Source organism: Mus caroli, unplaced genomic scaffold (assembly GCF_978045245.1).
Source record: "Mus caroli unplaced genomic scaffold, Mus_caroli_1 scaffold_13, whole genome shotgun sequence".
In the NCBI taxonomy this organism is placed as follows: Eukaryota; Metazoa; Chordata; class Mammalia; order Rodentia; family Muridae; genus Mus; species Mus caroli.
Window position 1 is genome coordinate 24,627,108 of NW_028227268.1, and position 26,726 is coordinate 24,653,833.

The 26,726-nt window shown below is 55.1% G+C and overlaps 2 protein-coding genes across 6 annotated transcripts; both read right to left on the reverse strand.

The window, feature by feature from the left end:
* Positions 1-91: 91 nt before the first annotated feature.
* On the reverse strand, positions 92-2,801 carry Cisd3 (CDGSH iron sulfur domain 3). Of its 2 annotated transcripts, XM_021176861.3 has the most exons (4): positions 2,716-2,801; positions 2,446-2,478; positions 2,043-2,162; positions 92-450 (listed from the first exon to the last, which is right to left on the reverse strand). In XM_021176861.3, exons 1-4 carry the CDS (start codon positions 2,785-2,787, stop codon positions 271-273), a joined length of 405 nt encoding a protein of 134 aa, XP_021032520.2. In that variant the 5' UTR covers positions 2,788-2,801; the 3' UTR covers positions 92-270. The 2 variants fall into 2 exon arrangements, with proteins under 2 accessions (XP_021032520.2, XP_085685716.1); XM_085829590.1 differs by lacking the exon at positions 2,716-2,801 and having other exon boundaries at positions 2,446-2,659.
* A 1,792-nt stretch (positions 2,802-4,593) lies between these two features.
* On the reverse strand, positions 4,594-25,575 carry Mllt6 (MLLT6, PHD finger containing). Of its 4 annotated transcripts, none has more exons than XM_085829587.1 (20): positions 25,416-25,575; positions 24,079-24,158; positions 23,563-23,617; positions 23,264-23,373; positions 22,209-22,312; positions 21,935-22,028; positions 19,033-19,242; positions 18,335-18,433; positions 16,070-16,205; positions 14,642-15,253; positions 14,110-14,291; positions 13,848-13,956; positions 12,558-12,624; positions 12,242-12,387; positions 11,700-11,897; positions 11,523-11,611; positions 10,085-10,434; positions 9,703-9,793; positions 7,744-8,100; positions 4,594-7,045 (listed from the first exon to the last, which is right to left on the reverse strand). In XM_085829587.1, exons 1-20 carry the CDS (start codon positions 25,522-25,524, stop codon positions 7,004-7,006), a joined length of 3,240 nt encoding a protein of 1,079 aa, XP_085685713.1. In that variant the 5' UTR covers positions 25,525-25,575; the 3' UTR covers positions 4,594-7,003. The 4 variants fall into 4 exon arrangements, with proteins under 4 accessions (XP_085685713.1, XP_021032400.1, XP_029339172.1 ...); XM_021176741.3 differs by having other exon boundaries at positions 19,033-19,245; XM_029483312.2 differs by having other exon boundaries at positions 15,977-16,205; positions 19,033-19,245.
* Between the last annotated feature and the right edge of the window lie 1,151 nt (positions 25,576-26,726).

Sequence of the window (26,726 nt, forward strand, 5' to 3'; positions counted from 1 at the left end):
CCTGCTTTGGTCACCAGACACCCTCCGCCTCCACAGATCACACTCTAGCCGAAGACCCGTGAGTCTTGCCAGTGACCACAGGAACAGTTAGTTAGAGGGCAGGCCTCAGTGTTTATTGACAGCTTTACCGGATGCTGGACCTGGCTCTCAGCTGCCCAACAGGACAGGAGAATACAGGTTTTTCAGGGTACAGTTGCTAACAAGATGGGGTCCTTGGACGTTCCCTTCCATATATGGCTCGGCATTACTGCCTGGAGTCACAGTACCCCCTCAGAGTGGGGAACCTACTTCTGCCTTCTGTACCTGCTCACTCTTGTGGGTACCGTCACAGTAAGGGGGCCGCTGAGTGGCCTTGCAGGTACATAGGGCCACTGTGCGTGTCTCTTGGGCCTTGAATTTGAGTGGAGAAAGGCCAGTACGCTGGAAGAAGTGGGAGCCATCACAGAAGGGCTGGTGAGAGAGAGACAGAAAAAGGTTAGGGTGGGGAGTGGAGCACTCTTATTTCCCTGAGCCCTGCAATGTGGGGGTCACAGAGAGGCTGTCATGAAGAGAATAATGTCTCTGTATAGTGTTGCAAGCATTTCTCATTGGTCACCTTTGGGAGATCCAGGGACCAGGACAATTTGCAAGAACTGGGCCTCAAGTAGAGGCAATGTTACTACCCCCAGACACGCAAACACACACACAGTCACACACCAACTTGTGGGGGCTTGGTTTTCTCCTTTCACCGTGTGGGCCCTGGGGATCACACAGGTCAACAAGGCTGCATGGCAAGTACCTTTATCCACTGTGCACTTGCCAGCCAAGTTCTCATGTAACCCAGACCTTGAACTCCAATCCTGCCTCTACCTTCCAAGGGCTAGGACGATGGATGTATGTCGCTATACCCTGTTTACTGCGTGTTGGGGATGGATAGACTCCAGGGCTTCCACGCACAGCAGACAGAGGTTCTGTCCACTGGGTTAGATTCATACCTCACCCTCAGCTTTTGTTTGCTTTGTTTTTCTTTTTTAACGGCTAGGTGAGGTTGAGTCCCCATTGGCCCATGAAAGCAACATTCTTTGCAATGTTCCTCGGGGAGGGAGAGAGCCAAGGGCGCAGTGCCTTTGCAGGGTGGGGTCAGCCTTGCCTGTAAGCAAGCGGGTGTCTACAACAGCCTGCCTGGAGTACCACTATGAATGTGAGCACCACGTCTCACAGGAGAACCCTTCAAAGGATGGTGAAGACAGAGGCCCAAAGATGGGAGAGGCCTTGTTAGGGGCAGAGTACGCAGAGAGATGAACTAGTGAAAACCAGAAAACCAGCACCCTGCCTAAAGGGCATGGGCATGTACCCACAGTCCTCTGGCTGGCATGCCCTTGAAACTGCCCCACCCTCTGGAATATCTGTTCAAAGGCCACAAAGGAAGCCTCCAGAGCTGGATTTATTGTCCCAACCACAGCATGGAAAACAGGAGAGTTCTCCAGAAGGAAAGGGAGAGGCTCCGGCTACAGTGAAGGGCTCCTTCCTGCACCGCTGGGATGGCCTCGGATGGCAGCAGGCAAGCAGGAAAAGTCACATCCAAGGTGAAAAGAGACCTGGGAGGGGACATCAGGGAAGACTGAACAGAATCCTCCCAGCTGTGAGGTCCAAGGCTTGGCACATGGGCTGCTTGGAAGGAACAGGGTGGGCAGACTTCGAGGAGACTGAGTCAGCCACAGAGCTGTGGCCGCTCTGTACCTCCTAGGCTCCTGGGGAGGGACATGGACATACACTGACAATGGCCATCCTGAGAGTGGTGTCCCTGACCTGTGAGCTGGTTCCTGCCACCGAGCCCCATCCCCCAATTTTATGTATCTCACCTATATACAGAAAGGAGGGAAATGTGGACAGACTGAAAGTCCCCAGGGTAGACCATGCTGACCCCAAGCAAGTGGAGAGGAGATGGATGTTTGAGTGTCACACTACCAGGCCTAACCGTTAGTGTCACAGATCAGGCTTGTTCAGGACGCTATAACCATAGATGTATCACATCTATAGGAAAGGCTACAGGAGTAACTCACCTGATTCTTGCTTCGGCCACATACACACCACCTGTAGGTTTTCCCGGCAACCAGCTCCAATCTGATGGGTGTCTTCTGTGCCACCACTGGCTTGGCTGGGTCTTTGGGGAACCATCGGGCCTATGACCAGGGTGGATGAGTGACTCGGGATGATCCCAAGCCTTGGATATACTTTTAGTTGGCTTTTAGTTCACTCTTCTTCCAACTCTGGGGCTTGACCAATCAGGTGGCTGTCCTCCCCTCAGCGGGAAACCTGGTTCCTTGCCTTCTGTCCTCTGGTCCACCAAACCTTCCCTAAAGCATGCTGGGAGCAAGGGTCTCCCTGTCGCTGTCTTGGATGTAGCTCTTGAGGTTTGGGGAACTGATGGGAGCTGTGCTGAGATTAGACACGAGGTGTACTCACCAGCCAAGAAGAAATTTCCCGCCTCTGATACGGCTTCGACAAGGCAGGCAGGCAGATGTAATTTGGAAACAGAAAAATAAAATCAGTGGGGAAGGAGAGACGCCGGAAGCCCATCAGGGAAGGGAAAGACCACAAGCCAAAGGAGCGTGGGACCCCCTTTTTTTTTTTAATGGTTCAAAGAAGAGGCGCTGCGGATCTTGGCATCTACTCGGGAGCTCCCTCCGGAAAGACTGCCCCGTGGGGACGCGCGGCCGAGGGGTGGAGTCTGACCTGGGCCGGTGGAGGCGGGGCCGAACGGCCAGGGGTCACCAAAGATGGGACGCTCACCCAGACGCCGCGCATGACCACGGCGTGCAGGCTCGTCCTCCACGCTGCGCATGGCCGCTCTGCGCGTCGCCGCGTCCCGGTCGCCGCCCTCTCCGCTCCGCCCCCAAGGAAGACACCGCCCGGGCCCGCACAGGAGGGGCACGGCCGAGCCGCCCTGGAGTCGGCAGGTGCCGCCCTGGCCCTAGAGTTCAAGGCAGTCAGTGTGTAGGAGGATCTATCACTCTGCAGGGCTCGGACGTCTGCATCTTCACCTGCACCGCACATTCAGTGCACTCCGGTTTGAACTATTCTTACAAGTACTTGAGAAAAGGGGGTCACTGACCGTATCCTGTCCTCCTCCCTCGGGCCTCCACAGTTCCATCTCCCTCCCTACAATAAAGCCAGACAAAGCAAGGTCTCTTTGGATTTTCTTTTTTTAGTAAAACATTCTTTTATTAAAAGAACAAGTGCTGTTTACGAACTGCCCTTCGTACAAATAACATCCGTTATACAAAGATACAAGACCCAGGCTATGCACAATTCCAGGCTTGGAGGTCGCAGGGGAACACCGCCTCTTGGGCTGAGGATATAAAGGTTTCAGAAAGAATGAAAAATGAGCCCCTGGGTTTGCAATCTGTGGCTTCCCTTCCTTGCTCCCTTAGGAAGGGTCTGCTACATGGAAACAGGCTGGGATGAAGGAAGGGAGCCACAGTCCTTCGGGTCTTCAGTCCCAAGTGGGGCTGGAGAGAGTGAACACAGGAGAAAGAGGACGGCCCTCAGTCCCCAATGCTTCAGTAGGTCAGACAAGGTGGTCTGCTGGGAACTAGACACACCTGTAATCCAGGAGGAAGCGGCTGGAGGGAACAGAGGGGCTCCCTGGCCCCACCTCCCTCCGTCCTAGCGGGCACCTCTCCCTGGCCCCACCTCCCTCTGTCCTAGTGGGCACCTCTCCCTAGGCACCAGCTGCCTGTTACTCCCTTTGGGCCCTCTGCACTCTTGGGATGACTGAGACTAGCAGGGCGGGCCTGTGTCTTTGAAAACCGGTCAGCATTTCCAGGGTGGGAAGAGGAAATAGAACTGGTAGCCTCTTTGGGCTCTCATTTGTCTAAGCCCTTCCTAGGAGTCTAGGGTGGGAACTCCCTGGATCTCAACATAGGGAAGGGAAGGGACCACCAGCCTCATGATCAGGCTACCTATGGCCAGCAGTAGACCCAGGAGCGTAAGAGGGAAACCCACAAGCTGGGGGATGAGGGAGAGGGGATGGGACATACAATTTATTTCTTCTCTTAAAGGCAACCCTTAAAGTGTCATTGTCTGTGGAGGATTCGTCAGCTCAGAGCTAAGACAGTCAGTGCTACATAGATACCTTTCCGCCACGGGCACAACCCTACTACACTCACACCACCACACTCACCACACACACAGGGACAGCCAGCCAACCAGCTGCAGCTAAAAGGCTTGACAGTCGGGCAATTATGACCAGAAGGCCAGGTACGAAGGCTAGTCACTGCTGTTACTGAGGTAACGTCACTCCTAGGTTTAGAGCAGTCGCCTGTAAAGCCAGCTCCAATGACCCCTAAATCCAGCCGGGTCCCTTCGGGTCAGCATCCATCAGCCATGACCCAGCCACCCCTGCCCTGGTGGGCACAGGCTCAGCATCTGTCACCCACTCACCTCTTCTCACTTAGGGTGGTGACATTAAGATCCACTCATGCATTCTGAGACTCCACTTCCGCTCTGCAAACCACATCCTCCCCCTCCCAGATAGAGATGGCCCCAAATCTGCATCCTTTCTCTCCTTCTACCAAGCTCTTTATCAAAAAAATGGACCAAAGCCAGACATAGTGGCACACGCCTTTAATCCCAGCACTCAGGAGGCTGAGGCCAGCCTGGTCTACAGAGCAAGTTCCAGGACGACCAAAGCTACGTAAGAGTAGACCTTGTCTTAAAAAAAAAAAAAGTGAGGTTGTCAGAGCCATTTTGCAGAACCCTGCTCCCTTCCAAGGACCCTAATTTTCTCCTGCTGCGGCCCCAGGTCTCACCTCTCCTCAGGTCTCAGGATATGGAGTAGCACCACCAGCTCGCCTCTAATCCCAGAGGCAGGCAGATCTGAGTTTGAGGCCAGCCTGGTCTACACAGCCAGTTTTAAGTCAGCCAGGCCTACACCGAGAAAACCCTGTCTCGAAAAATGCCTCCCCACCCCACCCCCAAAAAAGAGGAGCAACACCAAACCATCCTGCCCAGAGGCCTCCGCAAGCCTGGCCTGACTCTGCTAGGGCATCCTGCCTGGCCCAGGACAGGGAAAGGAGTCCGGGGAACTGCCGAGAACAGAGTTCCAGAGCCCCGAGCACTCCTGCGCCACAATGCAGGGTACTTGACTGTGTGGGGCAAGGGTGTGGGCCTGGATAAAAAGGTTGTCTAAGAATCTTAAGAATCACTGGCTTGTAGACAAGGAGTCTACAAGAGCGGAAAAGATGAAGATGTCTTTCTAGTAATAAGCAGTTAGAAAAGTATTTCTGAGGTCATCTCAACTGTCCCCCAAAGTCCTTCCAAGTGTCAAAGGGTTTGCCTCTGAAGGGTCCCGGCCCATCCTATCTTATCCTATCTTATTCCTGTCTTATCAACAGGAATAGTATTTCCCAGATCATGGGGGGGGGGGGGAACAACAGTTGAGCAGCACAGGCAAAAATATATCTGCACTACGTTTCTGTCCTTGCCAAAAATATACACCTTTTCTTTATTAAAAAACAAAACAAACAAGAAAAAAAAAACACAAAAAACCCCAACAACAAAACTCAAACGTAAACACACCAAAATGCACATATGCAGAGACCCACAGACATGAGCAAGGGAAACTGGAACTGACCCTCAGTCCCAGCCAGTGCAACCAAAAGGGACACAAGGCCTCCTTAGCGGTGCTCCGTGTCCCACTCAACGTTTTTCATTACCGCCCTGGGCAGAAAGTCCCTGCCACTTATTACTACACCCTGGAAAATAGCTGGTGGGGTAAAGGGGCGGTTGTTAGCTTAAGTGGCTCTACTAGCTGGTGAAAGGATTCAAGAGGCAGGCTAGCTACTTCAGAGAGGGAGACTTTTGCTAAAAAGAAGTGGCACTTTACTCCTCCCCTACTCTCTTGTGCCAGGACTGATCAAACTAACAGTGGGGGAGGAGGCCCTGAGGGGCCCTGAGGTGGGTAGAGGGGAGGGAAGGTAGAGTATTACCCTGATTCAGAGCCCCCAGCCCCTAGGAATTCTCCAATAATGGAGGTACTGGTCTGTTGTTTGTTTTATGTTTTTTATAAGTTAACCATTCATGCCCTGGAAAAGGAGCAGAGTTGGTGAGGGGGTAAAGGATACAAGAGCTAGGAGCTCCTGCCCTGGTACTGGCCACTGCCCTGGTACTGGCCACTGTCCCAGTACTGGCCACTGCTCCTGTCCTTGCCCTTGGCTGCCCCAGGTCCAGAGGAAGAATTGACAGACAGACAGACGGACAGGTTAAACAGACTAACCATTTCTCTCTCTCTCTCTCACACACACACATACACACACATACACACACACACACACAATCTGTGGAGTCAGGCAGCTCCCTCTCCCTACCCTCGGCACTCCTCAAGCCAATAGTGCAAAAAGGGGCAGGGCACCCAGGTCAGCACGGGATGTCCCTAGCCAGCCCCATCATGGGGCCCCAAGAGGTGCTGTCCTGCCCTTCCTCAGCCCCCCACATCTGTAGGCTTTTCCAAGCTCAGCTTGTGACCCTCAGTGGGAAGGGATGATAAGAAACAGTCAAAGGGATGGATCCCTTCTGCTGGGAAGAAATGGAAGGTCAGGTGGGCCCAGCCCTTTCTCCGTAAGAAATTTCCACACAGGGATAGGCCTGGGGGTCCACCCTTCTTCCACCTTCCCCATTCAAGTGCTGATTGGTTTATGTGGTAGGTCCAACCAACCCTCCATCTCTTATGCCGAGACCTACTTTGCTCTTTGGGGGCCCCTAGGCATCTGAGGAGGATGGGGTCTCCTAGGCAGGCTAGGAGCCTGTCCTCCCGACCCTCTGAAGCAGCCAGTGCAGTGAGGGGTGGGCCAGGTGAAGGGCTCCCTCCAGTCTCTCTCCTCCATGTGCACCTGGAACGCCAGGCACGCACTCCCTGGGGATCAGCACAGGCCCTGGGCCTGGCTTTCCAGAGTCTGGGCCCAGTTGCCCACTCCAGACAAGGACCCTCAAGCCATGTAGGGGTCAGTAGGGGCAGATGGAGTTAGCCTTTTTCCTGGCTGGCTGAGGCTCCTTTGTCAGCGGTCTGGAAAGACAGGAAGAAAGGCTTTAGTGTTGTAGCATCTTGCCCTAATACCCAGTTAGGAAAAGCTCTCAGAGGTGGAAAAGGCTGATGAAGGAGAAGCTGAGTGGTCAAGCCACTGCCTGCGGAGTGAGCTGTCTAGCCTGTGCCAAAAGCTGGATTCTTGGGCCTTCAAGAAAGGCCTTTTCTTCTGTCAGCCCATGCAGAGGGTCCTCTCTCTCTAACTGTTGTACACAGAAATGTCCTTTCTAATTACGCCCCTGACAGAAGGCTGTTTTCTTTTTTAAAAAGAATTTAAAACAAGAAAAAAAATGTATATATTTCTTTAGTGTGTGTGCACGTGTGGATGGCAGAGGACAGTTTTCTGATCAGTTCTCTCTCCACTACACGCGTCCCCGGATGAAACTCAGGTCACCGGCCTTGGTAGCAAACACTGTTCTTCTTCTTTAACACACGGGGCCGTCACCCGCTGGAAAGCTGGTTTCTAAGTGGTCCTTTTATTATTGGAACCTGCTCAGTGGCCTTCCTCTCCTCTAGGGGGACACCAATGGGAGCTGAGGTCCTGCTGTCTGCAGCAGGCCACCATGCTGACCTAGGGATATAGCTAGCCTCCCACTAGAGACATAGCTGCTGCTGCTGCTATAGCCATCCTCCTCTGCCTGTCCCATAGGAATATAGGAAGGCCCGGGTCCCTTACTCACCCCTCCTTTGGGGCCATTCCCACTGGCGTCTGCCCCAGGCAGGCTGAGAAAAGGGTTGGTCTGAGCAGTGAGGACTGGAGGTCCGCCTGCCGCCGCCACTGCTGCGGCCGCAGCCGCTGCAGCCATTAGACTTGTATTGCTGCCCAGTGAAGGGGCCACCAGGGCTCCAGCAGGCAGCAGGGGTGGGGCTGATGCTGTGGGCAGCAGGCCAGGGGTGCCCGCGGACAGCAGTGGGGTGGAGCTTCCAGCCAGTAGACTGGCCATGGGCAGCTGAGAGCCCCCAGCCATCTGTAGCCGCTGCAGCTCCCGTTTCTGCTGAATCTGCTGGATCATCTGGTAGACCACAGTCTGGTGCTCCTGCAAGGAGGACAGCCTGTTTATTGGCAGTGGGCTCCCGTTGTCTCTCCTCAGGGGTGTCTGCCTTGCTAGACCAGGGCCCCTCACACTTAAATCATAAAGGCCACGACAGGGAGACAATCTAGGTTCTGTCTCTACCTTCCTACTCTGGACAAGAAAATGCGGACACATGAGGTAAACACCTGTGAACTGAGTAGCTGGGCAAGCGCAGACCGTGACCATTTCTGGCCTTGCCCACTGTGCCAGGCCCTCCACCCTTAAGACAATCACAACAACGTGCTCCAAGCTACACAGGCAGGGACAGCAATCTCCAAGTGCTCCCTCCCTCCCCTCTTTCCCTCCCAAAACTGGCTCGAAAGATTTTAGAAAATAGGTTATGGGTTGGGTGTGGTGGCACTCAAGAGGCCAAGGCAGAGACAGGAGGCTCTCTTGTGAGTTCAAGACCAATCAGGGCTAGTGGGAGACTGCCTCAAAAAAACAAAAACAAACAAAAAAAAACTGGTTTGTGGCTCACTGTCTGCTCTTCCAAGAGGACCTGGGTTCGAGTCCTAGCAGCTACCAAGGTAGCTTTCTTTTTTTTTTTTTTTTTTTTTTTAAAGATTTATTTATTGATTATATGTAAGTTCACTGTAGCTGTCTTCAGATGCACCAGAAGAGGGCGTCAGATCTCGTTACGGATGGTTGTGAGCCACCATGTGGTTGCTGGGATTTGAACTCTGGACCTTCGGAAGAGCAGTCGGGTGCTCTTACCCACTGAGCCATCTCGCCAGCCCCCCAAGGTAGCTTTCAACAGTCTGTAAGTCCAATCTGGTCTACAGAGTGAGTTCCAGGACAGCCGGGGGTACACAGAGAAACCCTGTCTTGAAAAACTAAAAAAAAAAAAAAAAAAAACCCAACACAAAGCTAATAATAAACCAATGAAGTACGGTGTTAGTGTTAGGGGCTGCAAGCGCAGGGCAGGAAATCTGTTTCCCCTTCCATGGGTCCAGGGGAGAGAGTCAGTTCCTCAGCTCATCAGCAGGGCCTTTCCCCGTGGAGCATCTAATCAGCCTCCTTCCTGTTTGGGGTTTTCTGTTTTGTTTTTCTTGGTTGCTACAGGAGTCTTACTCTGTAGTCTTGGGTAGACTAAAATTCATTACGTAGCCCAGGCTGGCCTTGAACTCAGAGCCATCCTCCAGCCTCAGCTGCCAAGATACTTGGATGACAGCACACAACACACAGCACTTGTGTGCCTTATAGGGGACACAGACAAGGACCTAAGGCACGCTGGGCCACCCAGCCATTCCCTCATTTTAACAGGTGACACCACTTCACTCGGAAGAAAAGCAAGCACAACACATGACAGACAGACCGAGGTGTTGGCTGAGAGAACCTCCCTGCTCAGACACCTTCTCTTGGAGACACAGGCAGGGATTACAAAGCTCAGTCACTGCATCTGCCACCTCGACTCTCACTGGGATGTGACCCAGGGCCCCAGGGCTTCCTAACTGCCTGTAGGCCCCACAGGGCCAATCCCACCAGCTTAGAACCCTCCCTGGGAGGCTTTGTTCTTAGAGGTAAGCAATTTGGGTAGAGCTGGGGAGGCGGGTGGGGGTCACTCACTGGGGTCAGCTGTGGAGAGGCCAGGAGCTGCTGCAGCTGCTGCAGCTGCTGCTCTTGCTGCTGAAGGAGGTGTCTCTGCTGCTCTGTCAGGCTGAGGCAGGGATAACACAGATGAGGAGGTGCAAGAGACCCACACCCCACAACACCCAGGAGCTCCCAGACCCCCTCAGGCCCAGGCAGATGGACAGCCTGTCTAGAAGCCCTCCAGGAGAGACATGGATAAGATCTTGTTCCCTGGACTGTTATCTGGACACTCTGGGAGTCCCTTAAGTTGACAGTCTGCCAGAACTATAAATCCTATAGGGCCGGAGAATAAGGGGCTTTGGGTGGCATCCCTCCCATATCCTCCCATCCCCTCCCTAGGGCTGAACTTTCCCCTCACCTGTTGAGACAACCTGGCAGCTGAAGCGTGGGGGCCCCGCCAGCCTGGCTCAAGCCCGCGGGGTTGGGAGCAGCAGCCCCATTCAACCCTCCCAGAAGCCCATTGAGGGGCAGGCTCCCGCTGCCTGCCAGCCCACCCAACAGCCCCTCAGCCATGGGCATGGCTCCCAGCCCCGCTGCTCCAGGCGCCCGGCCCAGCCCGTTCTGTGGCTGGGGTGGGAGTGGGGCAGGAGCCCCAGGCAGGGCCAAGGGCAGAGTAGCGGGGCTCTGCTGGAGCAGGGGCAGCGGTGGGGGCGTGCTGTGGAAGGAGAGCGAAGAGCTGCTGCGGCTCGGGCAGCCTGAGTGTGGGTCCTGGGGAGGGAGGGGGAAGGGACAGGTCAGAGGGCGGAGGGCCAGTGTGACCCTTCCGGCCCTCAGCCCAGAATCCACCAGCATTCTCCCATAGCAAAGCCCCCCCCCCCCCCCAGCCTGCAGACCCCCTGGAGAAACAGCAAAGCCCAGGGGTGAAGGCTAGATCCGCACAGTGCTCAGATGACGTTCACCGAGCACTCCAGGAGGCTCAGCACCCTCCATTCCTTGGCTCCTCAGACTTAACTACAAACAATGGCAAGATTGGCCGCTTTTCAAGGGAACCAGGTCCCGGGTTAGGACTTGACCTGCACTACCCTCTGATTTCCACTTGATGGCCAGAGCCCTTGACTTTAAGGGTTAAGGAGCTGTGCAGCCAAGAGCAAAGGAGCTCTCACTGAAGCGAGGCTCAGGTTCAAATCCTATGCCCAACGCTCAATGGCTTGGGTAGCCCTGGGTTCAGCATCTCTGCCTCCATTTATCTCTGCCTCATAGTCTATGGGTGACAGTGGTGTGCATCATCCCAGTCAGTGTGGAGAGTGAAGAAACCCAAGCTGGTGTCCCAGGCTTGCAGCTAGCGTAACTGTCATGATTACGAGCGCCCTAAGTCTCAGTAAGTGGCAGAGAAAAAAAACAAGCATTGCCCGATGCCCAACAATAACCACAACATAACAACAGCAAGTGCCGTTCCAGCCGCCACCAATTACACAGGGTTTAGTTTGTATGAGGCCCTGTAATAAACCCTCCACAACGCTTCCCCCAACTCCGTCCCTCCTGGCGGCCTGCCCTCGCGGGCCTCTAGCTCTTGACTGAGCTGGTCTTTCTGTTCCTCCTTTGCAATCCCTTGCTGCTTTCCTGGGCTCAGCCTATCTTCACGAGGACTGAGTCTGTCCTTCACTGCTGGCTTAGTGAGCACCCTGCGTTAAGAAGGTTCTCACTCATATTACTTATTTACAATAATGAATAAGATAACAATTATTCAGTCAATTTCTTCTTCACTGGCCAGCCTCCAGCAGTTGCTGGTTAGTCACTAGACCAAAGGACCCCTTCCAGGTATCTTCCCTGTCCTGTCCCCTCCTCACAGCGCCTACCTCGGAAGAGGTGGACAGGGAATTGTCCAGGCCGAGGCTGTTCTTCCCGGGAGGGCTCTTGCTGACGCTCAGGGAGTCACTGCTGCCAGCTGACCGAGGAGAGACGGGAGCTGCAGGGGAGCCAGCTCAGGCCACGGGCAGGGATTCTTCCCCCTAGCCTGGGCTGGATCCCCTCACCTTGAGGAAGCAGTCCATAGGGCCCCGGGACAGGGCCGTTGGTGGCCGGCAGGGCGGCAGGCAGGGCGGGGAAGGGGACGGAGAGCTGCACGTTGAGGATCTGCAGCCGCTCCTTCTTCGCTGTCAGGCTAAGGATCTGCTCCTGCAGCCGCTGGTTTTCCTTCTGCAGTGCATGCAGGGCCTTCAGCATCTCCACAACTTCAGAGAGAGGAGGAGTCTGCATTTAGTGCATAATGCATCAAAGAAGCAGGGCCAGAATGAGAGACAGGGTCTGGCGAGAAGAGGTGACCGAGATATCCTTAGCGGCTGCTCCTGATAGTGGTAAGGAGGGGGGTCTGACCATCTTAGGAGGACCCTGATGCTCCACAGGGATGGGGGGAGTGGGTGTGGCTGGGGTTTGGTTAAGATCTACACCAGGAGGCCTTGAGAAACAGAAAGTGCCCAGAGCACCACTTAGGCAAGGCCAGTGAAGAGGCTTGAGGCCCTGGGGAAGGGGGAGGGGCTGCGGATCAGGCCTCCCCTCCCTGTGCACCCCTGCTCACTGTTGACACCAGCCTCTCCGTCACCCTGCTTCTCCAGCAGCTGCTCCATGTTGGTTGTCCCGGGGGCTGTGGAGTCTAACTGGCCACCCGCACAGGGTGCCGACGTCGTCTGGTCGAAGAGCGCAGGGAGGCTACTGATGGGAGACCTGAGTCCAGAGGAGACCAGAGCACCTAGCTCCAGAGGCTCGCTCACCTAGCACCCCGATTCCAGCCCCCCCCCCCCCAGGACCATTCCAGCATTCCAGCCACCGCCACCAGGACGTCACAATTCAGTCCCCACCCATTCCTCCCTCCTCCAAGGTTCACCCTCCCTCACATGGAAGAGAGACTCTCCTGGGGGGAGGTCCCGTGACACCGGAAGCTGCAGTCTTCTAGGTCTGGCTCTTGGAAGGAGAAGACAAGGATCAGGGTGGGAAGGAGGAGACTCAAGCCCCCCAACCCCAGATACTCTCCCAGGACTTCAGCTCACACCTCCTTCTTCAGTCTCCCCCAACCCTAGCCTGGTAGTTCATGTTGGCAAGGAGCTGGGCACAGCACCCCACCTCAGGAAAGCTCTCTTCCCCTTGCCACTGGGTTCCTGCTGCCTGCTTCCAGATCTTTCAGTTACAGAATCTGAGGTCAAGATAAACCTGGATAAACTGAACCTGGCTGCTGGCTGAGTGACCTTGTGTTGGTAACCTGCCTCCCACCAGTGATTAAATGAGGATTAAAATGAGGCCACAAAGTGAGTGTTTGACTGGAGGGCTCGGCAAGCACAAAGCAAGCCCTTAATCATTTTATTATCATAATTAGCTTTGACTTTTTTAAAAAGACTTATTTATGTATGTGAGTACACAGTAGCTGTACAGATGGTTGTGAGCCATCATGTGGTTGTTGGAAATTGAATTTAGGACCTCTGCTCACTCTGGTCGGCCCCGCTTGCTCCAGAAGAGAGCGTTGAGATCTCATTATGGGTGATTGTAAGCCACCATGTGGTTGCTGGGATTTGAACTCAGGACCTTCAGAAGAGTAGTCAGTGCTCTTACCTGCTGAACCATCTCGCCAGCCCCTAGCTTTGACTCTTTCTATTCATAAACTCAGATGAGCAACCTGTTGGCAACAGAGCCCTGGTTCTGGGTCCTGAAACTGAAGCCTGATTTGCTTTCTTTGGAAAGCTTACCTAATCTGGCAGCCTGAAGCTAAGCCCTACGCTCAGACTGACAGGCCTGCTGTCTGTTGGGCTGAGTAGACTCTAGGGAGATGGTAGGGGAGATTGCCTACCACCCCCCTAACCCCTAAATACCTGGAGAGCAGAAAGCCCAGCTGCCAAAACCTGTGACCCCAACTACAACTGGGTGTGCTGTAGCAAGAGGTGTGTGTTGGGGGTGGGGTTACATTGGACTGGGACCTGATTGGCTGAACTGGCTTTGTCATTTCATTCTCTATCCACTACTGCTTTGAGGTCTCTCTGTGCAATGGAGTGGCACCCCATGCCTGCCCTTGCACAGGTTTTCCCGTAAAGTGCCTCATGGTTTATAGTATGTGAGGTAAATTCAGAGGGAGGGGACTCTCATGCTTTCTACAGGAGCATCCTTCAGAAGGGGACCAGGAACAGGGACTAGCATACCTGTGTGGCTGCTCTCCGCTTGGGTGAGGAGGGGGTTAACAGTGCCCATGGGGGTTCCAAAGATGTGGGATGAAGGGAGGCTGAAGGTTGAGCCAGCCAGAGAAAACACCTGTTGGGAGGATCAAAGGAGCCCCATGCACAGCTGAATACAGTTGTACTGTGTGGTGGGGAACAAGGAAGAGCCGGAGGACACAGGCCATGGACCACAGAGGGCTTCTGTCCCCAGCCTGCCCAGGAGGAGGAGCCAGGAGCCGGGTCTCACCTGAGTGGTGGAGATGGAAGCAGAAGAGGATGCGAGGGTGCTGGTGAATGGGGACCGGCTGAGGCGTGGCAAGGCTGAGGTGCCTGTAGGCCCCAGCAGGCTGGAAGAGAGTGGGGTGCTGCAGACAGCCCGCAGCATCCCTCCACCATGAGAGATGGGGTCCTTATTACTGGTATAGATGCCTAAAGGTACAAAGAGACAGAGAAAAACCCAAGAGTCCTCCAGTCAGCGGTAAAGGCAACCGTCTTCAGAGAACACAGCATGCCCGGGGTTCTACATATTCTACCACTCTGCCTCAGAGTATGGGAAATGCTTAGGTTTTCTTATTCTTCTACCAGAACTCTGTGAGTTCTGCTGGTGTTCACCCCAAACTCTTCAGGCAGGAGACATTTAAAGGACCATCTTAGAGATAATGGCCACCTCTGTTCTGCCTGTTGGGAGTTTCCACATGCATGTATTTCTTCTTTATGCCCCAACCCTCTCACAGGACTGGTTGTACATGGAGCCGTTCTTTAGCGACAGGGACACTAACCTGCCCCCAGCAGAGATGACTCTAGGCTCAAGCTGGGCAAACTTCCTGAAGGCCCAAAGGTACGGGCGGCCAGACCCCCCAGGCCAGCGCTGACCAGGGAACCCCCAGAGAAGGGTGAGGCTGCAGTGGCAGTGAAGCCAGCGAGCTGAGCTGCAGGGAGGGAGGCAGTCGGGCCTGGAGCACCCTCCTTGCCTCTGCTCCCTTTGGGTCGGCCTGGCCCGTGTCGGCTCCTTTTGCTGGCTTTGTGTTTCTTCTCCTTCAGGGTCGTCTCAGGGGCCTCCTCAGCAGGTCCAAGGGTGGCACTCAGTGCGGGCATCCGTTTGTGGGTGCCTGCTGAGGCCCCGGCCCCAGTAACATGGGGAGACTTATAGTCTCCAGGTGAAGGGGCTCGGGCCCGGCTGGAGCTGGAGGCGGTGGTGGTGAAGCGCATCATGGGCCCAAAGCCAGAGAAGACAACTTTCTGTTCAAAGAGGTCAGCCTTTGGGGGCTCAGGGGCCGTGGGCGAGGGAGGGGCCGGCGGGGTGGGGGCCGCAGGCTTGGGGTACTTGTCTTCCTCCGGCTGCTCCAGTTTGGGGAACGCTGCAAAGTCAGGAGAGCTCTGCAGAGATGAGCCTGTGGCAAAGGAGGGGCTTTACTGCTAGACCACCTCCCTCCTTCCCCCAGTGCAGACCCTAGGTAGGAACTGCAGCCCGCCTGCCTTTGTCCTAGGATGACAGTCCCTGCTGGGAACTCCCACCCTTGAGCAAACTGAGCAAATTCCTGTTTCTTGAGCACTGACTGGGACAGGTTCTCCAGCATTAGTAGAGGCTGGCCTCAAATTCAGCCAATTCGCAGCTCCCAAATGCTGGGATTACGGGTCTCTGTGCCTGGAACTAATATCGGTGTTTTCAGATGGCCCTTTTGACACAAAGGTAGGGGACGCTACTGTGGGATTAGAGAATGGGCCCTGTAAGGAAAGGGGCTCTGGTTTGGGGCGGGGCTGGGCTGGAGAGACAGTGCAACAGTGTAAAACAGCACTGGCTGCCCTTCCACAGGGCTTGCGATCAATTCCTAGAACTCACGTTGCGGCCCACAACCATCAGTAATGGGTTCCAACACAACCACCTATAACAGGGTCTGATTCCCTCTTCTGCTGTGCAGACAAAGCACCCATACGATATATAAATAAATCTAAAAGAGGGTGGAGAATCCAGCTGGGGATTCCCTGCCATGTCACCCCACAGCACTTATAAAAACAAAGGAGAGATGTCAGGAAACCACCAGGCACAGGTCCTTGCCACGGGGCAGAGGTCAAGGGGCTCCGCTCTCTGCCTCCTCTAGGACACCCGTACTCACCTGCAGGCTGAAAAGGGCCCCCAGAGGAGGAAGAGGAGGAAGAGGAGGAGGAAGAGGAGGAAGAGGAGGCGGCGGAGGTGAAACTGCTCGCACCTTTCCCAGTGCCCAGTTTCTTGTCCTTATGACTCAGGCTATGGCTGGAAGACTTTCTCCCCTTTGAGTCCCTGCTACTCTCAGAGGTCTCCTGAGTGCTGGCCTCATGGTGGGAGGAAGAAGTCGCTGAGGAGACCTAAGACAGAGACAAGAGAGGTTTGTGTCAGCTGCACAGACTGGCTCAGCCTGACTCAGGAGGGTGCACAACCTGAGCTGGGAGTCCGTCCTGCAGGACTCAGAGCCGTGGGAAGGAAGGAAGCTCTAGAACGCAGACACGGGGAAGCAGCTACGGTAGTCTAGGGAATGCCCTAAACCCATGTTTGTCCCATGACCCAACAGAGAGACCAGTCCACAATCTGCACGGGCCTCTTTGTCCGAGGCATCTGTAGTCAATGACTCCAGTCTGAAGGCTGCTGTTGGCCTTGGACGCTTCTGTGGTTACATTCACGAGCCACCTGACTGCAGCCCATCTCTGACCACTGCAAGCTCCTGCTGGATACCTGGCCCTACATGTGAACCCTCCACTGGGCAGCCTGTCTTTGGTCAGCCAACATATAGCTAGGAAGTCCCCACACCAGGGAGCCTCCCCTACACACCTAAGCCTACACACCCTACACCTAAGTAAGCGACCCATTATGTCTTACTTGCAGGCCACTGAGAGCCTTGCCTGCCTGTCAGCAGTTACCACACAGCCCTGTGTCTGAGGTGCGATACCAGGAGAGCAGGGCGTGGGTGGGCAAGAGGGTAGGAGCCCAGCTGTGAGCCCAGCAGCCTCTGGACCTAGCTCAGCTGTATCATCCTTAGGAGCCTATTATACGGTCCTGGGAGTCAGGGGCATGGCTGGGGTTCAGTACACAAGGAGTCCAGTGGTGGTAGGTCTGCTACTAGACCTAGCAAGGACAGTTCTGTATGCTGGGTAAAAACACAGCCTTCCAAGTCAGACTACACTGGTTCAAAACTTCACCATCTAGTATTACGTTGTACTTTTAGACAAATTACACAGCTTCTCTGAGCCTCCGCTTCACTTAAGTGGAAGTGATAAGCCATCTACCACTGGGAGATTTTGAGGAATAAATTAAGGCCTCCACATGTGTCCCTTCCCTTGGTTCTGAAGACAGTCTGACCTCTATGTATTTGGGCCTCAAGTAGCAGGGAAGGAGATTTTCTTTTGGGTGGATACCAGGTATTCAAATTGTGCTCAAGAACAAATGAGGGGGAAGTCTGAGCCACCCCATTACTGCTGCCCCTCCCTGGGTGGAGCCCTCGTCTCTGTCGTCCTTTGTTCTTTTCAGCAGCTGGAGTTCTGAAGGGAGCCAGATGTGGATCAGAAAGCCAGGGACGAGAGGAGCTGGGGGAAGGGGAGTTTAGCATTGGGCTGGGTGTGGTGGGTAGGCAAAGCTTGCCACCCAGGGGTTACCCCATTAGGAGGGGGCATTCCCAGTCTTTCTACCTGTCTGTAGGCTCCTGGGAAGGTAGGGCCGGCTTCCCAGGTGAGCTCAGGGAAGCAAAGCAGGAGGGAAGAGTTACTGGGGCAGTTGCCACAGCAACATCACCCTGGAAACCTGATACCTGAGCCTCCTGCTAGGATGCCCAGTGCCCTGTCAACCATGTGGGGGAGTGGAGGTGACTGTCAGTAATGGGACAGGAGGGAGTGCTTTCTCCAGCCCCTGGGGGACTCTCACAAATCTGTTCAGGCTGGGATTATCACTCACTGGTCAGGGTAGGGCCTGCCTGTTGCTCATTCAGATGCTACCCACTACTAGAGCCCAGCCTGCTGAGAACAGTGGTGTGAGTAGGAGGGATTCCAGGGTGTAGCCAGAAGCCTGGTCACACCTCCACTCCCACTGGCTTGAAACAGAATCTAGATTTTTCTCCTGGTGTTTTTCTGGGTTTGATAGAAGTTCACCAATCCTGCAGGGCTGGGCTCTCAGAAGCCTGAGGACCACACACTTGCTCTTAGAAGTCACGATCCCAGAGATGAGCCCCTGCCTGGACAAAGGTGCCCATACGGCAGCTAGCAAGCAGAAAGGCACCCCACCTCACTCCCGTCACCCTCAGGAAGTGCTGAGGTTTGCTGGGCAGAGCGGACCCTCTGTGAGCTCAGCCGGGTGGTGGCAGCAGAGGTAACGTCAACCATGGGCACTCTAAACGTCAACCTGTTTAGAGGACACCTAAACAGGCCTCTGCTCACCTTAGCCCTTCTCACCTCAGGCTTCCTCACCCCCAGACCAACACACCCTGCATCCTGAGTATAAGCAGTGATACCTTATCAGCAGTGGGAACCGCAGGCGGGGCGAGGACGCTGGGGGGGGACTCAGGCCGCTTCTTGTGCTTCTGTTTAAGGCGTTCTTTGTCCTTTCGACTCTGGGGGAGCGAAATGTGACCAGATACTGATACAGGGGTTATCTGAAGGAGGTCAACCGTGACAAGTGGGGGTGGAGAACTGGACCCCTCTTAAGAATGGGGCTCAGCGAGTGCTCTCAGTCTACAGAGGGATGTTAAACTCCAGCTGGACAGGAGTGGCTCAGACAAGATCCTCTGAGAGCCAAGAGCCCATCCCCCACTCTCCCTCCTGCTAAAAATAGCCTGTCCCATTATCGTGCCAGTGACAGAGCGAGACACACACACACACACACACACACACACACACACACACACGCTCGAGAGGGCAGGCACTCACAGGAGTGTCCCTCCTGGAATACACACCGAACCAAAGTGGGCACTCTGTGGGATGGGGCACAGGCCGACAGACTGCAGATGTAAACATGTAGGGACACAAACTGGAGGTCGAGGACACTGTAGTGTCATGAGGAGAACTGGAGGATACACAGAGAACCCAGGTCCCAAGCTCTGTGCCTCAAGCTGTGCTTCCTAGGCCACCTCTCCAACCTCAGTGGCCTCAGGAGGCTGAGGCGCCTGGTGGTGGTCTCTGGAAAGAGGCCCAGGAGAGAGCGGGTCTTCACCTTCTTCTGGCCCTTCTCATGGTGGGTAGGGTGCTTCTCCGGCTGGGTGGATGGCGAGGCTGACCGGCTTCTCCTGCCGCTAAGGAAGCTGTTGCTGCTGCCTCCCCCTGTGCCACCTCCACCACCGCTGGCACCACTGCTGCCACCTCCTCCACCGCTGCTGCTGCCTCCTCCTGCTCCTCCTCCTCCCCCGCTGGAGTGCCGGGATGTCTTCTGGGGGAAGAGATTGAGAGGAATTGCCAACCCTTTCTTTCAGGAGCTTAGGGAGCGTTCCTGAAGGTCCCAGGATCCTAGAAGTAACTCCTGTGCTGCTGCAGGTCCCCTGTGTCTGCCATGACACTCTGCTAGGATAGCCTAGCTATCCTAAAGCTTCCCCAGCTGTCTTTTTTTTTTTTTTTTTTAAGATTTATTTATTATATGTAAGTACACTGTAGCTGTCTTCAGACACTCCAGAAGAGGGCGCCAGATCTCGTTATGGATGGTTGTGAGCCACCATGTGGTTGCTGGGATTTGAACTCTGGACCTTTGGAAGAGCAGTCGGGTGCTCTTACCCACTGAGCCATCTCACCAGCCCTCCCCAGCTGTCTTAACCAACGCACGGATGCAGCCACAGAGGCTCAGAAGAGGCATGGACCAGCCTCAGCCCCCAACAAGGTGCAGTCTGGGAATGGAGCAGGACCTGGGCTTCTCCTTCTGCTCCACCTCCACAGAGCTCCCCTAGCAGACTGGACCACAGCCCATTTCCATCTCCTTCCCTTAGAAACAGGGTCTGGGAAGGAAACGCATGGAGCCCCTAATCCCCAGGAACCCCATTCTTCTTGGCCATTCCATCTTCCTCCCTCATTTTCCTCTGTGCAGCTGTATAGCAGAAGCCCTGCTGCCCTTGACTGGGGGCTGCTGGCAATGAACACTAACCTAAACTAACTGCGTCCCTGGAACTGCTCTCATCCCAGGCTCACAGCTGCGCCCTAAGGTCACCAACCTCCTCCCAATTGCCACAGCCTGTGATTAACTTCAGGCCTCCTCAGGCTCCACTCCTACCTCATCAAATTCTACATCTTCTCTCCCATGTCTCTTTCACATCTGGACACCCACAGAGACAGCCTCTGCCTGCACCCACCATCCGCCCTTGCCACTTGCCTGGGGACTCCCACCCAATCTGACATCTCTGCTTGGTGTCACCTGCAAGTGCAGCTGGACAACTGCCCTGTCCTAAGTCGCTCGAAGACTCTAAAAGCTTGACAACCAGGTAATGTGTGAGCAACCCAGGACACTGTGGGAAAGGAACTCTTATCATTGCAGCAGGCAACAGGCACAAACCAAGATGCTCCGGCCTCTCCCCGCCCTGTGATCGCTACAGCCTGAATCTTAGCTCAAATTCACCTTGCCGCAACCTCTGGCCACTCTCACGCTGCTCAGCCATGTCCACCTATGGTGACTCCAGCATCAGCCTGTCACCCGCCCCCATCCTCCCAGCTGTCTCTCTCCCCAGCTCCATGGTTGCTTGCCAGGGTAATCTGCCTGAAACACAAATCTGATCTTGTTACTTACTCTCTGGCTTAGGCTCTCTCCAAGCTGCGGCCTGGGGCAGAGTCCTGCCTGCACCCTGCCTCTGCAGATCATGCCAGTATGAGGAATCTCCAAGTCTGCTCAGCCATGAGACCCTTGGACTGAATGAAGCTCTCACCCCTGTCTGGAACTCATTCCAAACCTGGTCCTCAACAGCCTTCCCTGCTGCCACCAACAGAGGCTCCTTTCCACCTTCCCGAGGGGCTTTCTGATCAAACTGTTTGCCCCGAATCCCACTCACCAACTATGAAACAAGCTATCTAACCTCGGGGAACCTTAATTTACATGTCTGTGAAATGAGGCACATGCAGCATACTTGGGGCTGAGGGAGAACCACACAAGTCATCAATGTGGCAAAGAAACTGTCCCAGGGGGCTGGAGAGATGGCTCAGCGGTTAAGAGCACTGACTGCTCCTCCGAAGGTCCTGAGTTCAAATCCCAGCAACCACATGGTGGCTCACAACCATCTGTCATGGGATCTGATGCCCTCTTCTGGTGTGTCTGAAGACACCTATAGTGTACTCATATACATAAAAAAAAAAAAAAAAAAATCAGGGCTGGCGAGATGGCTCAGTGGTTAAGAGTGCCGACTGCTCTTCCGAAGGTTCCGAGTTCAAATCCCAGCAACCACATGGTGGCTCACAACCATCCGTAATGAAATCTGATGGCCCTCTTCTGGAGTATCTGAGGACAGCTACAGTGTACTTACATATAATAAATAAATAAATCTTTAAAAAAAAATCAATCAGTCAATAAATCTAAAGAAAGAAAGAAAGAAAGAAAGAAAGAAAGAAAGAAAGAAAAGAAAAGAAAAGAAAAGAAAAGAAATTGTCCCAGGAGCTGGGCAGTGGTGGCACACGCCTTTAATCCCAGCACTCGGGAGGCAGAGGCAGGCGGATTTCTGAGTTCGAGGCCAGCCTGGTCTACAGAGTGAGTTCCAGGACAGCCAGGGCTATACAGAGAAACCCTGTCTCGAAAAAAAAGGAGGAGGAGGAAAAAGAAGAGAAGGAAGAGGAAGAAGAAGAGGAGGAAGAAGGAGAGGAGGAGGAGGGAGAGGAGGAGAAACTGTCCCCAGTCCTGTAACCTCCTTACTCTTCTAGAATGCCACTGCTTACAGATTCCTAGATTGACAGACATGGGGAGGGGTATCTTCTAGCCTGGACTGCCTGGTTTAGTTCTAATTTGCTGTACCCCTCAGGCTGCAACTCATTTCCTGTCACAGACAGAGTTCCTGGAAGGCAGGGACTGAGGGATGGGATCTTTCTAAACTCTCCCAGCCCCAGGCGCAAGCAAGGCCCGAGCCCCCACGCCCCTACCGGCAGGTGGGACTCACCATCTTGCTGAAGTGGTATTTGCAGTAGCCGCAGTACTTGACATTGTCCACCTCCAGGACTTCTTCCTCACACAGCAGGCCAGCCATCTGGGCACTGAGGAGAAGTGGGTCAGAAGGGTGCAGCCACAAACAAACCGCAGCAGCCCCCTACCTCCTTCCTCCTGGACCCAAGACCTAAGCATGGCGTGGCTGCTGTCTCACAGAGACAGGAGGTAGGATGCTCCCGCTCAGTGGCCACCTTGAACCTCCCAGCAGCTGGGCTCTGAGATCTCACCAGGTGACATGGAAAGCTTGTCGGCATCCGTGGCGGTTACAGGTCATGCAGGCTCCCGAGGCAGCTTTGCTCTCCCGGCCCTGTTCCTCACAGATGTAACAGGTCTGTGGGGCACAGCACAATTGACCCCTCCTCCAGGGAACCCTAACCTCTCCTGCTGAGGGATCCTTTGGCCTGTCCTCAATGCCACCCTGACCCCCACCATCCAGATCAGTACTGTCCAATAGGATTTTCTACAGGGACGGAAAGGTTCTCTAACCTATACAATCTAAGCCAGTAACTGCAATGTCACAGGACCACCAAGCACTTGAAATGCAGCTTGGTGAGGCTGAGGAAATGAGGTCTAAGTATTCAATTTAAAGGTTTATCTCTTTTTTATCTTAGATGCGTACTAGGCCATATGTATGTATACACGTACATATATACGTATTATCACACTGGGTATCTGGTGCCCTTAATGGCCAGAAGAGGGCACCAGATTGATTCCCTGGAATTGGATGTAAACATGGTTTTGAGCTGTCATGAGGGCGCCAGGAACCAAACCTGGATTCTCTGTAAGAGCAGCAAGTGCTCTTAGCCACCCAGCCATCTCTGCAGCCCGGGTATTCAATTTCATTTCCACATTCACAGGTAATCACCACTGCATTAGACAGTGCAATCCTTGGTAAAGCTTGAGAGGCCCCACTGTGCCTACTGTCCCACTTGCTGGACTATATACAGACACTGTGTGTCTTTTCATAGAACCTGGGACTGGCCGGCCATCCTTAAAGTCGGTTCTTCCTCATGCCCCAGGTCCCAACCTAAATGTCTCCTTCCATGACCACCAGATACCCAAGCAAGCCTCACTGGGTGTCCTTTATCTCAAAGCCTGTTTACACTCTGTCTTGATGAATGGCAAGCACTAGGTACCTGCTGTACTGTTGCCTGTCATGTGTTATAAACTTAATAAAATGTGACCTACGAGCAACCCTCTGGCTGTGCTACCGAGGGAGCTCGGGGCGCAACAGTGGCACCCAGTTTTGCTACCAGGAAAGGGAGGAGTGAGGGCCGCTAACCTTGTTGAAGCGATCATGAGGCACGTACTGCAGAACGATGGGCTCCATCGTGAGCACGTTGGCGAACTGCACCTCCGGGATGTAGAGGGCGCACACCACATGGGCCCAGCCTGGGGCAGTGTGGGGACCAGCCTCAGCAGGACGGCAACACAAGACCCCACGCCTCCCAACACCAAGCTGTAGACTGTCCCCTGCGTCTACAACCTTCCTGTACCAACCGGAGCAGGGAAAGCCAGCCTCCACCCCACACCTGCTGGGGGGCCTGGCTGACCTCAGCAGGCGTTCAGGGTTCCCCTCACCTCCATTGTCAGTCCTCTTCAATGCCCCATCTTTGTGCGGGCACAGCTCACACCTCTGCCAATGCAAGGAGCACAGGGATTGGGGGGGATCTGCTGAGCTGGGCCCTCCCTGAACTCATCCAAAAGGTCCCAAGATAACATAAGATCTGGGTAGGGGCTGAGGCTGTAGAGCAAAGAGGCTCGGCCATGAGCTCCTAACTGCTGAAGGCTGAATAAGGAGAACCTGCTGGTCACTACTGCGACCCCTCAACTTCCATAGCCTTGAAAACCTCTCATAATAAAAAGTTACAAAGCGGCACATATACCCCCCCAAAAAAATCAAAGCCCCCAAGCCGGAGGTGAGGTGGGGCAGAGCTGAGTGCAGAGCTGAAGGAGAGATGGGGCTGGTGATAGGCAGCAGCAAACAGGAAATCCTGAGTGACACAGCTTAGTCCTGCCCCAGCCTCAGGGTACCCTATCAACCTGCAGGAGATGCTCAGGTGTGGGGGAGAGAAAAGGGAGAGGGGCTGGACTCACCACCCTGGCTGCGCGCTCCTGAGATTCACATTTCCTGCAGAACCAGGGTCCCGTTGGCACCTGGACGATGCCATAGCAAGCTAAGGGTGGGGGAAGGAGAACTCACTGAGCAAAGCTGTCAGCCAATGGGTTTTTTTTTTTCCCCCAGAGTAACTGGGGGCAGGGAAGAGACCCAGCCGTCTAAAACCAGCCCAGTAGGTGGGGCTGCTCCCCAGACCCGGGATCACTCTATGGAACAGCACCACAAGAAACGTCCAACCGCATAGAGCCAGCCTTCAATCACACAACCAAGCATTTCAAACAGGGGCAAAAAGTCTTACAGAGTCCTTGACCTTAAACTTCCAAAGATCCTCCATTCTCATCCCACCCCTCCCCCTTTTTTCTGGACCTGAATTTCCCCCCCGCCTCTGCCCTGACCAGTCCCCTAGGCACCAGAACAAGAAATAGTCATGATTGTAACACGTTTTGTTGTTATGGGGGGGAGGAGGGGGTGCTTCTTAAAGGGCCAGTAAAGGATAAGCCAAGGAAGTCGGGGGTTCAAGGACCTCATCTTCTGCCTCTGTCACACGTACAGGTCAAAAGTGAAAACAGAGGGCAGGTGCGGGGCAGGTACCCAGAGGAGAGTGGCGGGAAAGGCCCGCAGCCACAGCATTAAGGGTTGTCTCGGGAAGGGGGGTGGTGGTGGTTGCCTGTGCCAGACAGGCGGAGATGCCAGCCTGCGCCCTCGGCAAGATTCCTTAAGGAGTTAACTCCCGAACCATGTGCGGCGGCAGGGGGAAACTCCAAACCTCTCTCTCCTCCATTCCGGCCCCCTGTACAACCGCTCTCCCAGCCTCAGCTCTTCCCCGGAGGGTTTCAGGATCCCTTCTCCCGTGGGACCCTTCTCCTCCCTTCCCAATTCCGCTCCTCCCAGTATCCGGAAGCGAAGGGGGATGACCCCCCCTTGACCTCTTCCTCCCGGAGCGGGAACCAAAATAAACCGGGCGGGAGGGGGGGGGTTACCTCGCAGGTAAACATTCCCGGGACAGCCCTGACACCGGCGGTGCGGGGCTCAGGGAGTTCACTCCTTGCGCCCTGGACTCTCCCCAAAACTCCTTCAACTTGGGGTGGGGGGCGCGGGACTGAACAATAGGCAAGAAAACAATGCCTGACCCGGTCCTGGAGGACCAGGCTGGGGGTGGGGGGGGAGCCCACGCCGCCTCTCGCTTCAGGTGGGTGGGGGAGGGGCAGGCGCCCCAGGAGGGCTCCGGAGGGCGCGGCCGAGGGCACCCCGTGCGCGCGCCGCCCCGGGGTCCCGCAGCTCCCCCCCCCGCCGGCCGTCTCCCCCCTCCCCTTACCTTGGTGGACGGCCACGCTGCACGCGTGCCCATCGCAGTAGACCAGCGGGTTTTCGGCCCAGCCCCTCTCGTCCGAACATACGCAGCAGCCTCCTACCATCTCCTTCATACTCCCATGAGCTCCCTCCGGGGCTGGGGCTGGGGGCCGGCCGGCGGGGGTCAGGGGGGGAGGGAGGGAGCGGGGGCCGCGCGCCTCCTCGCCCCCTCCTCCGCCGCCGCCGCCGCTTCTTTTCTTTGCCTCCTCCTTCCTCCTCCTCGGCGTCCTCCTCCTCCTCCTCGCTCGCTCTGTCTGGCCGCCCCCCCCGCCGTGCTCTCGCCCTCATGCCCCGACGGGCCCCCCCCCCCAACAATGAGACTCGCGCGCCGCGCTCCCCTTCCGCGCCGCTCGCCGGCTACCAGAGCCGCCCGGCCGCGGTGCAAGCAGGGCCCGGCGGGGGAGGCGCCGAGTGGCACATCGCGGGCGCCCGCCCGCCCCGCGCCGCCCGCTCACGCGCCGCCCCCCCGGCCCCCCTGCCCGGCCGCGGCAGCCATGGCCGCGCGCCTCCGCTCGCTCGCTCGCTCCCGGCCCGCCCGCCGCCGGGTAAAGTCTTAGGTTCAGGGAACAAAGCCTGGCTTGGTAGGGAGCTTTTCGCTCGTGCGCTCAGTGCAGCTTTCCCCGTCTTTTCTTTTTCCCTTTTATGACTCTAGATGGGTAGTTCCCGAGTCCTCCCCTCCGTGTCACACTTTGGGTCTCCGATCTCCCATCCCCCTTCTCTGGGTGTTCTTCAACCCTAGGGAAATCTAGGGGAGATGAAAAAAACCAGGGGCTCTAAAAAGAACTGGAGCGATGTTAAACCATTTACCCGTGTTTGTTCTTGGAAGGGGAAGGGTGTCTCTGGATGGCAGCTCATGGGTGCTGTCCCTGGAGGCCACTCTGGAGGGTAGACAATGCCACGTGTAAACTTTTACTTACTTTACAAATCTTTTTTGTTAGTTTGAGACAGGATCACCAGTAGCTCTAGTTTGCCTCGAACTCACCACTTAGTGAAGGATGACCTTGAACTCCCAATTCTGCCTCTGCCACCAAAGTGCTAGAGTAAAGGCGTGCACCACCACGCCCCGCACAAAAATTTGTTGAATGCTAGAGTCGGCAGCTCGCCGGAGTAGAGGTATTCCTGCCCTCCGGGAGCTTCCATTTGAAGTCTTCACTGTCAAGGTCTCTAGGCACCTCAGGGGTACACTGAGGTACCCCACCTTAATTCAAGATCTCTGTTCTCTCAAAGACGTAACTCCACCCCTAGCCTCAGGGCGTGCCTTGCGTTTTAAAGCGAG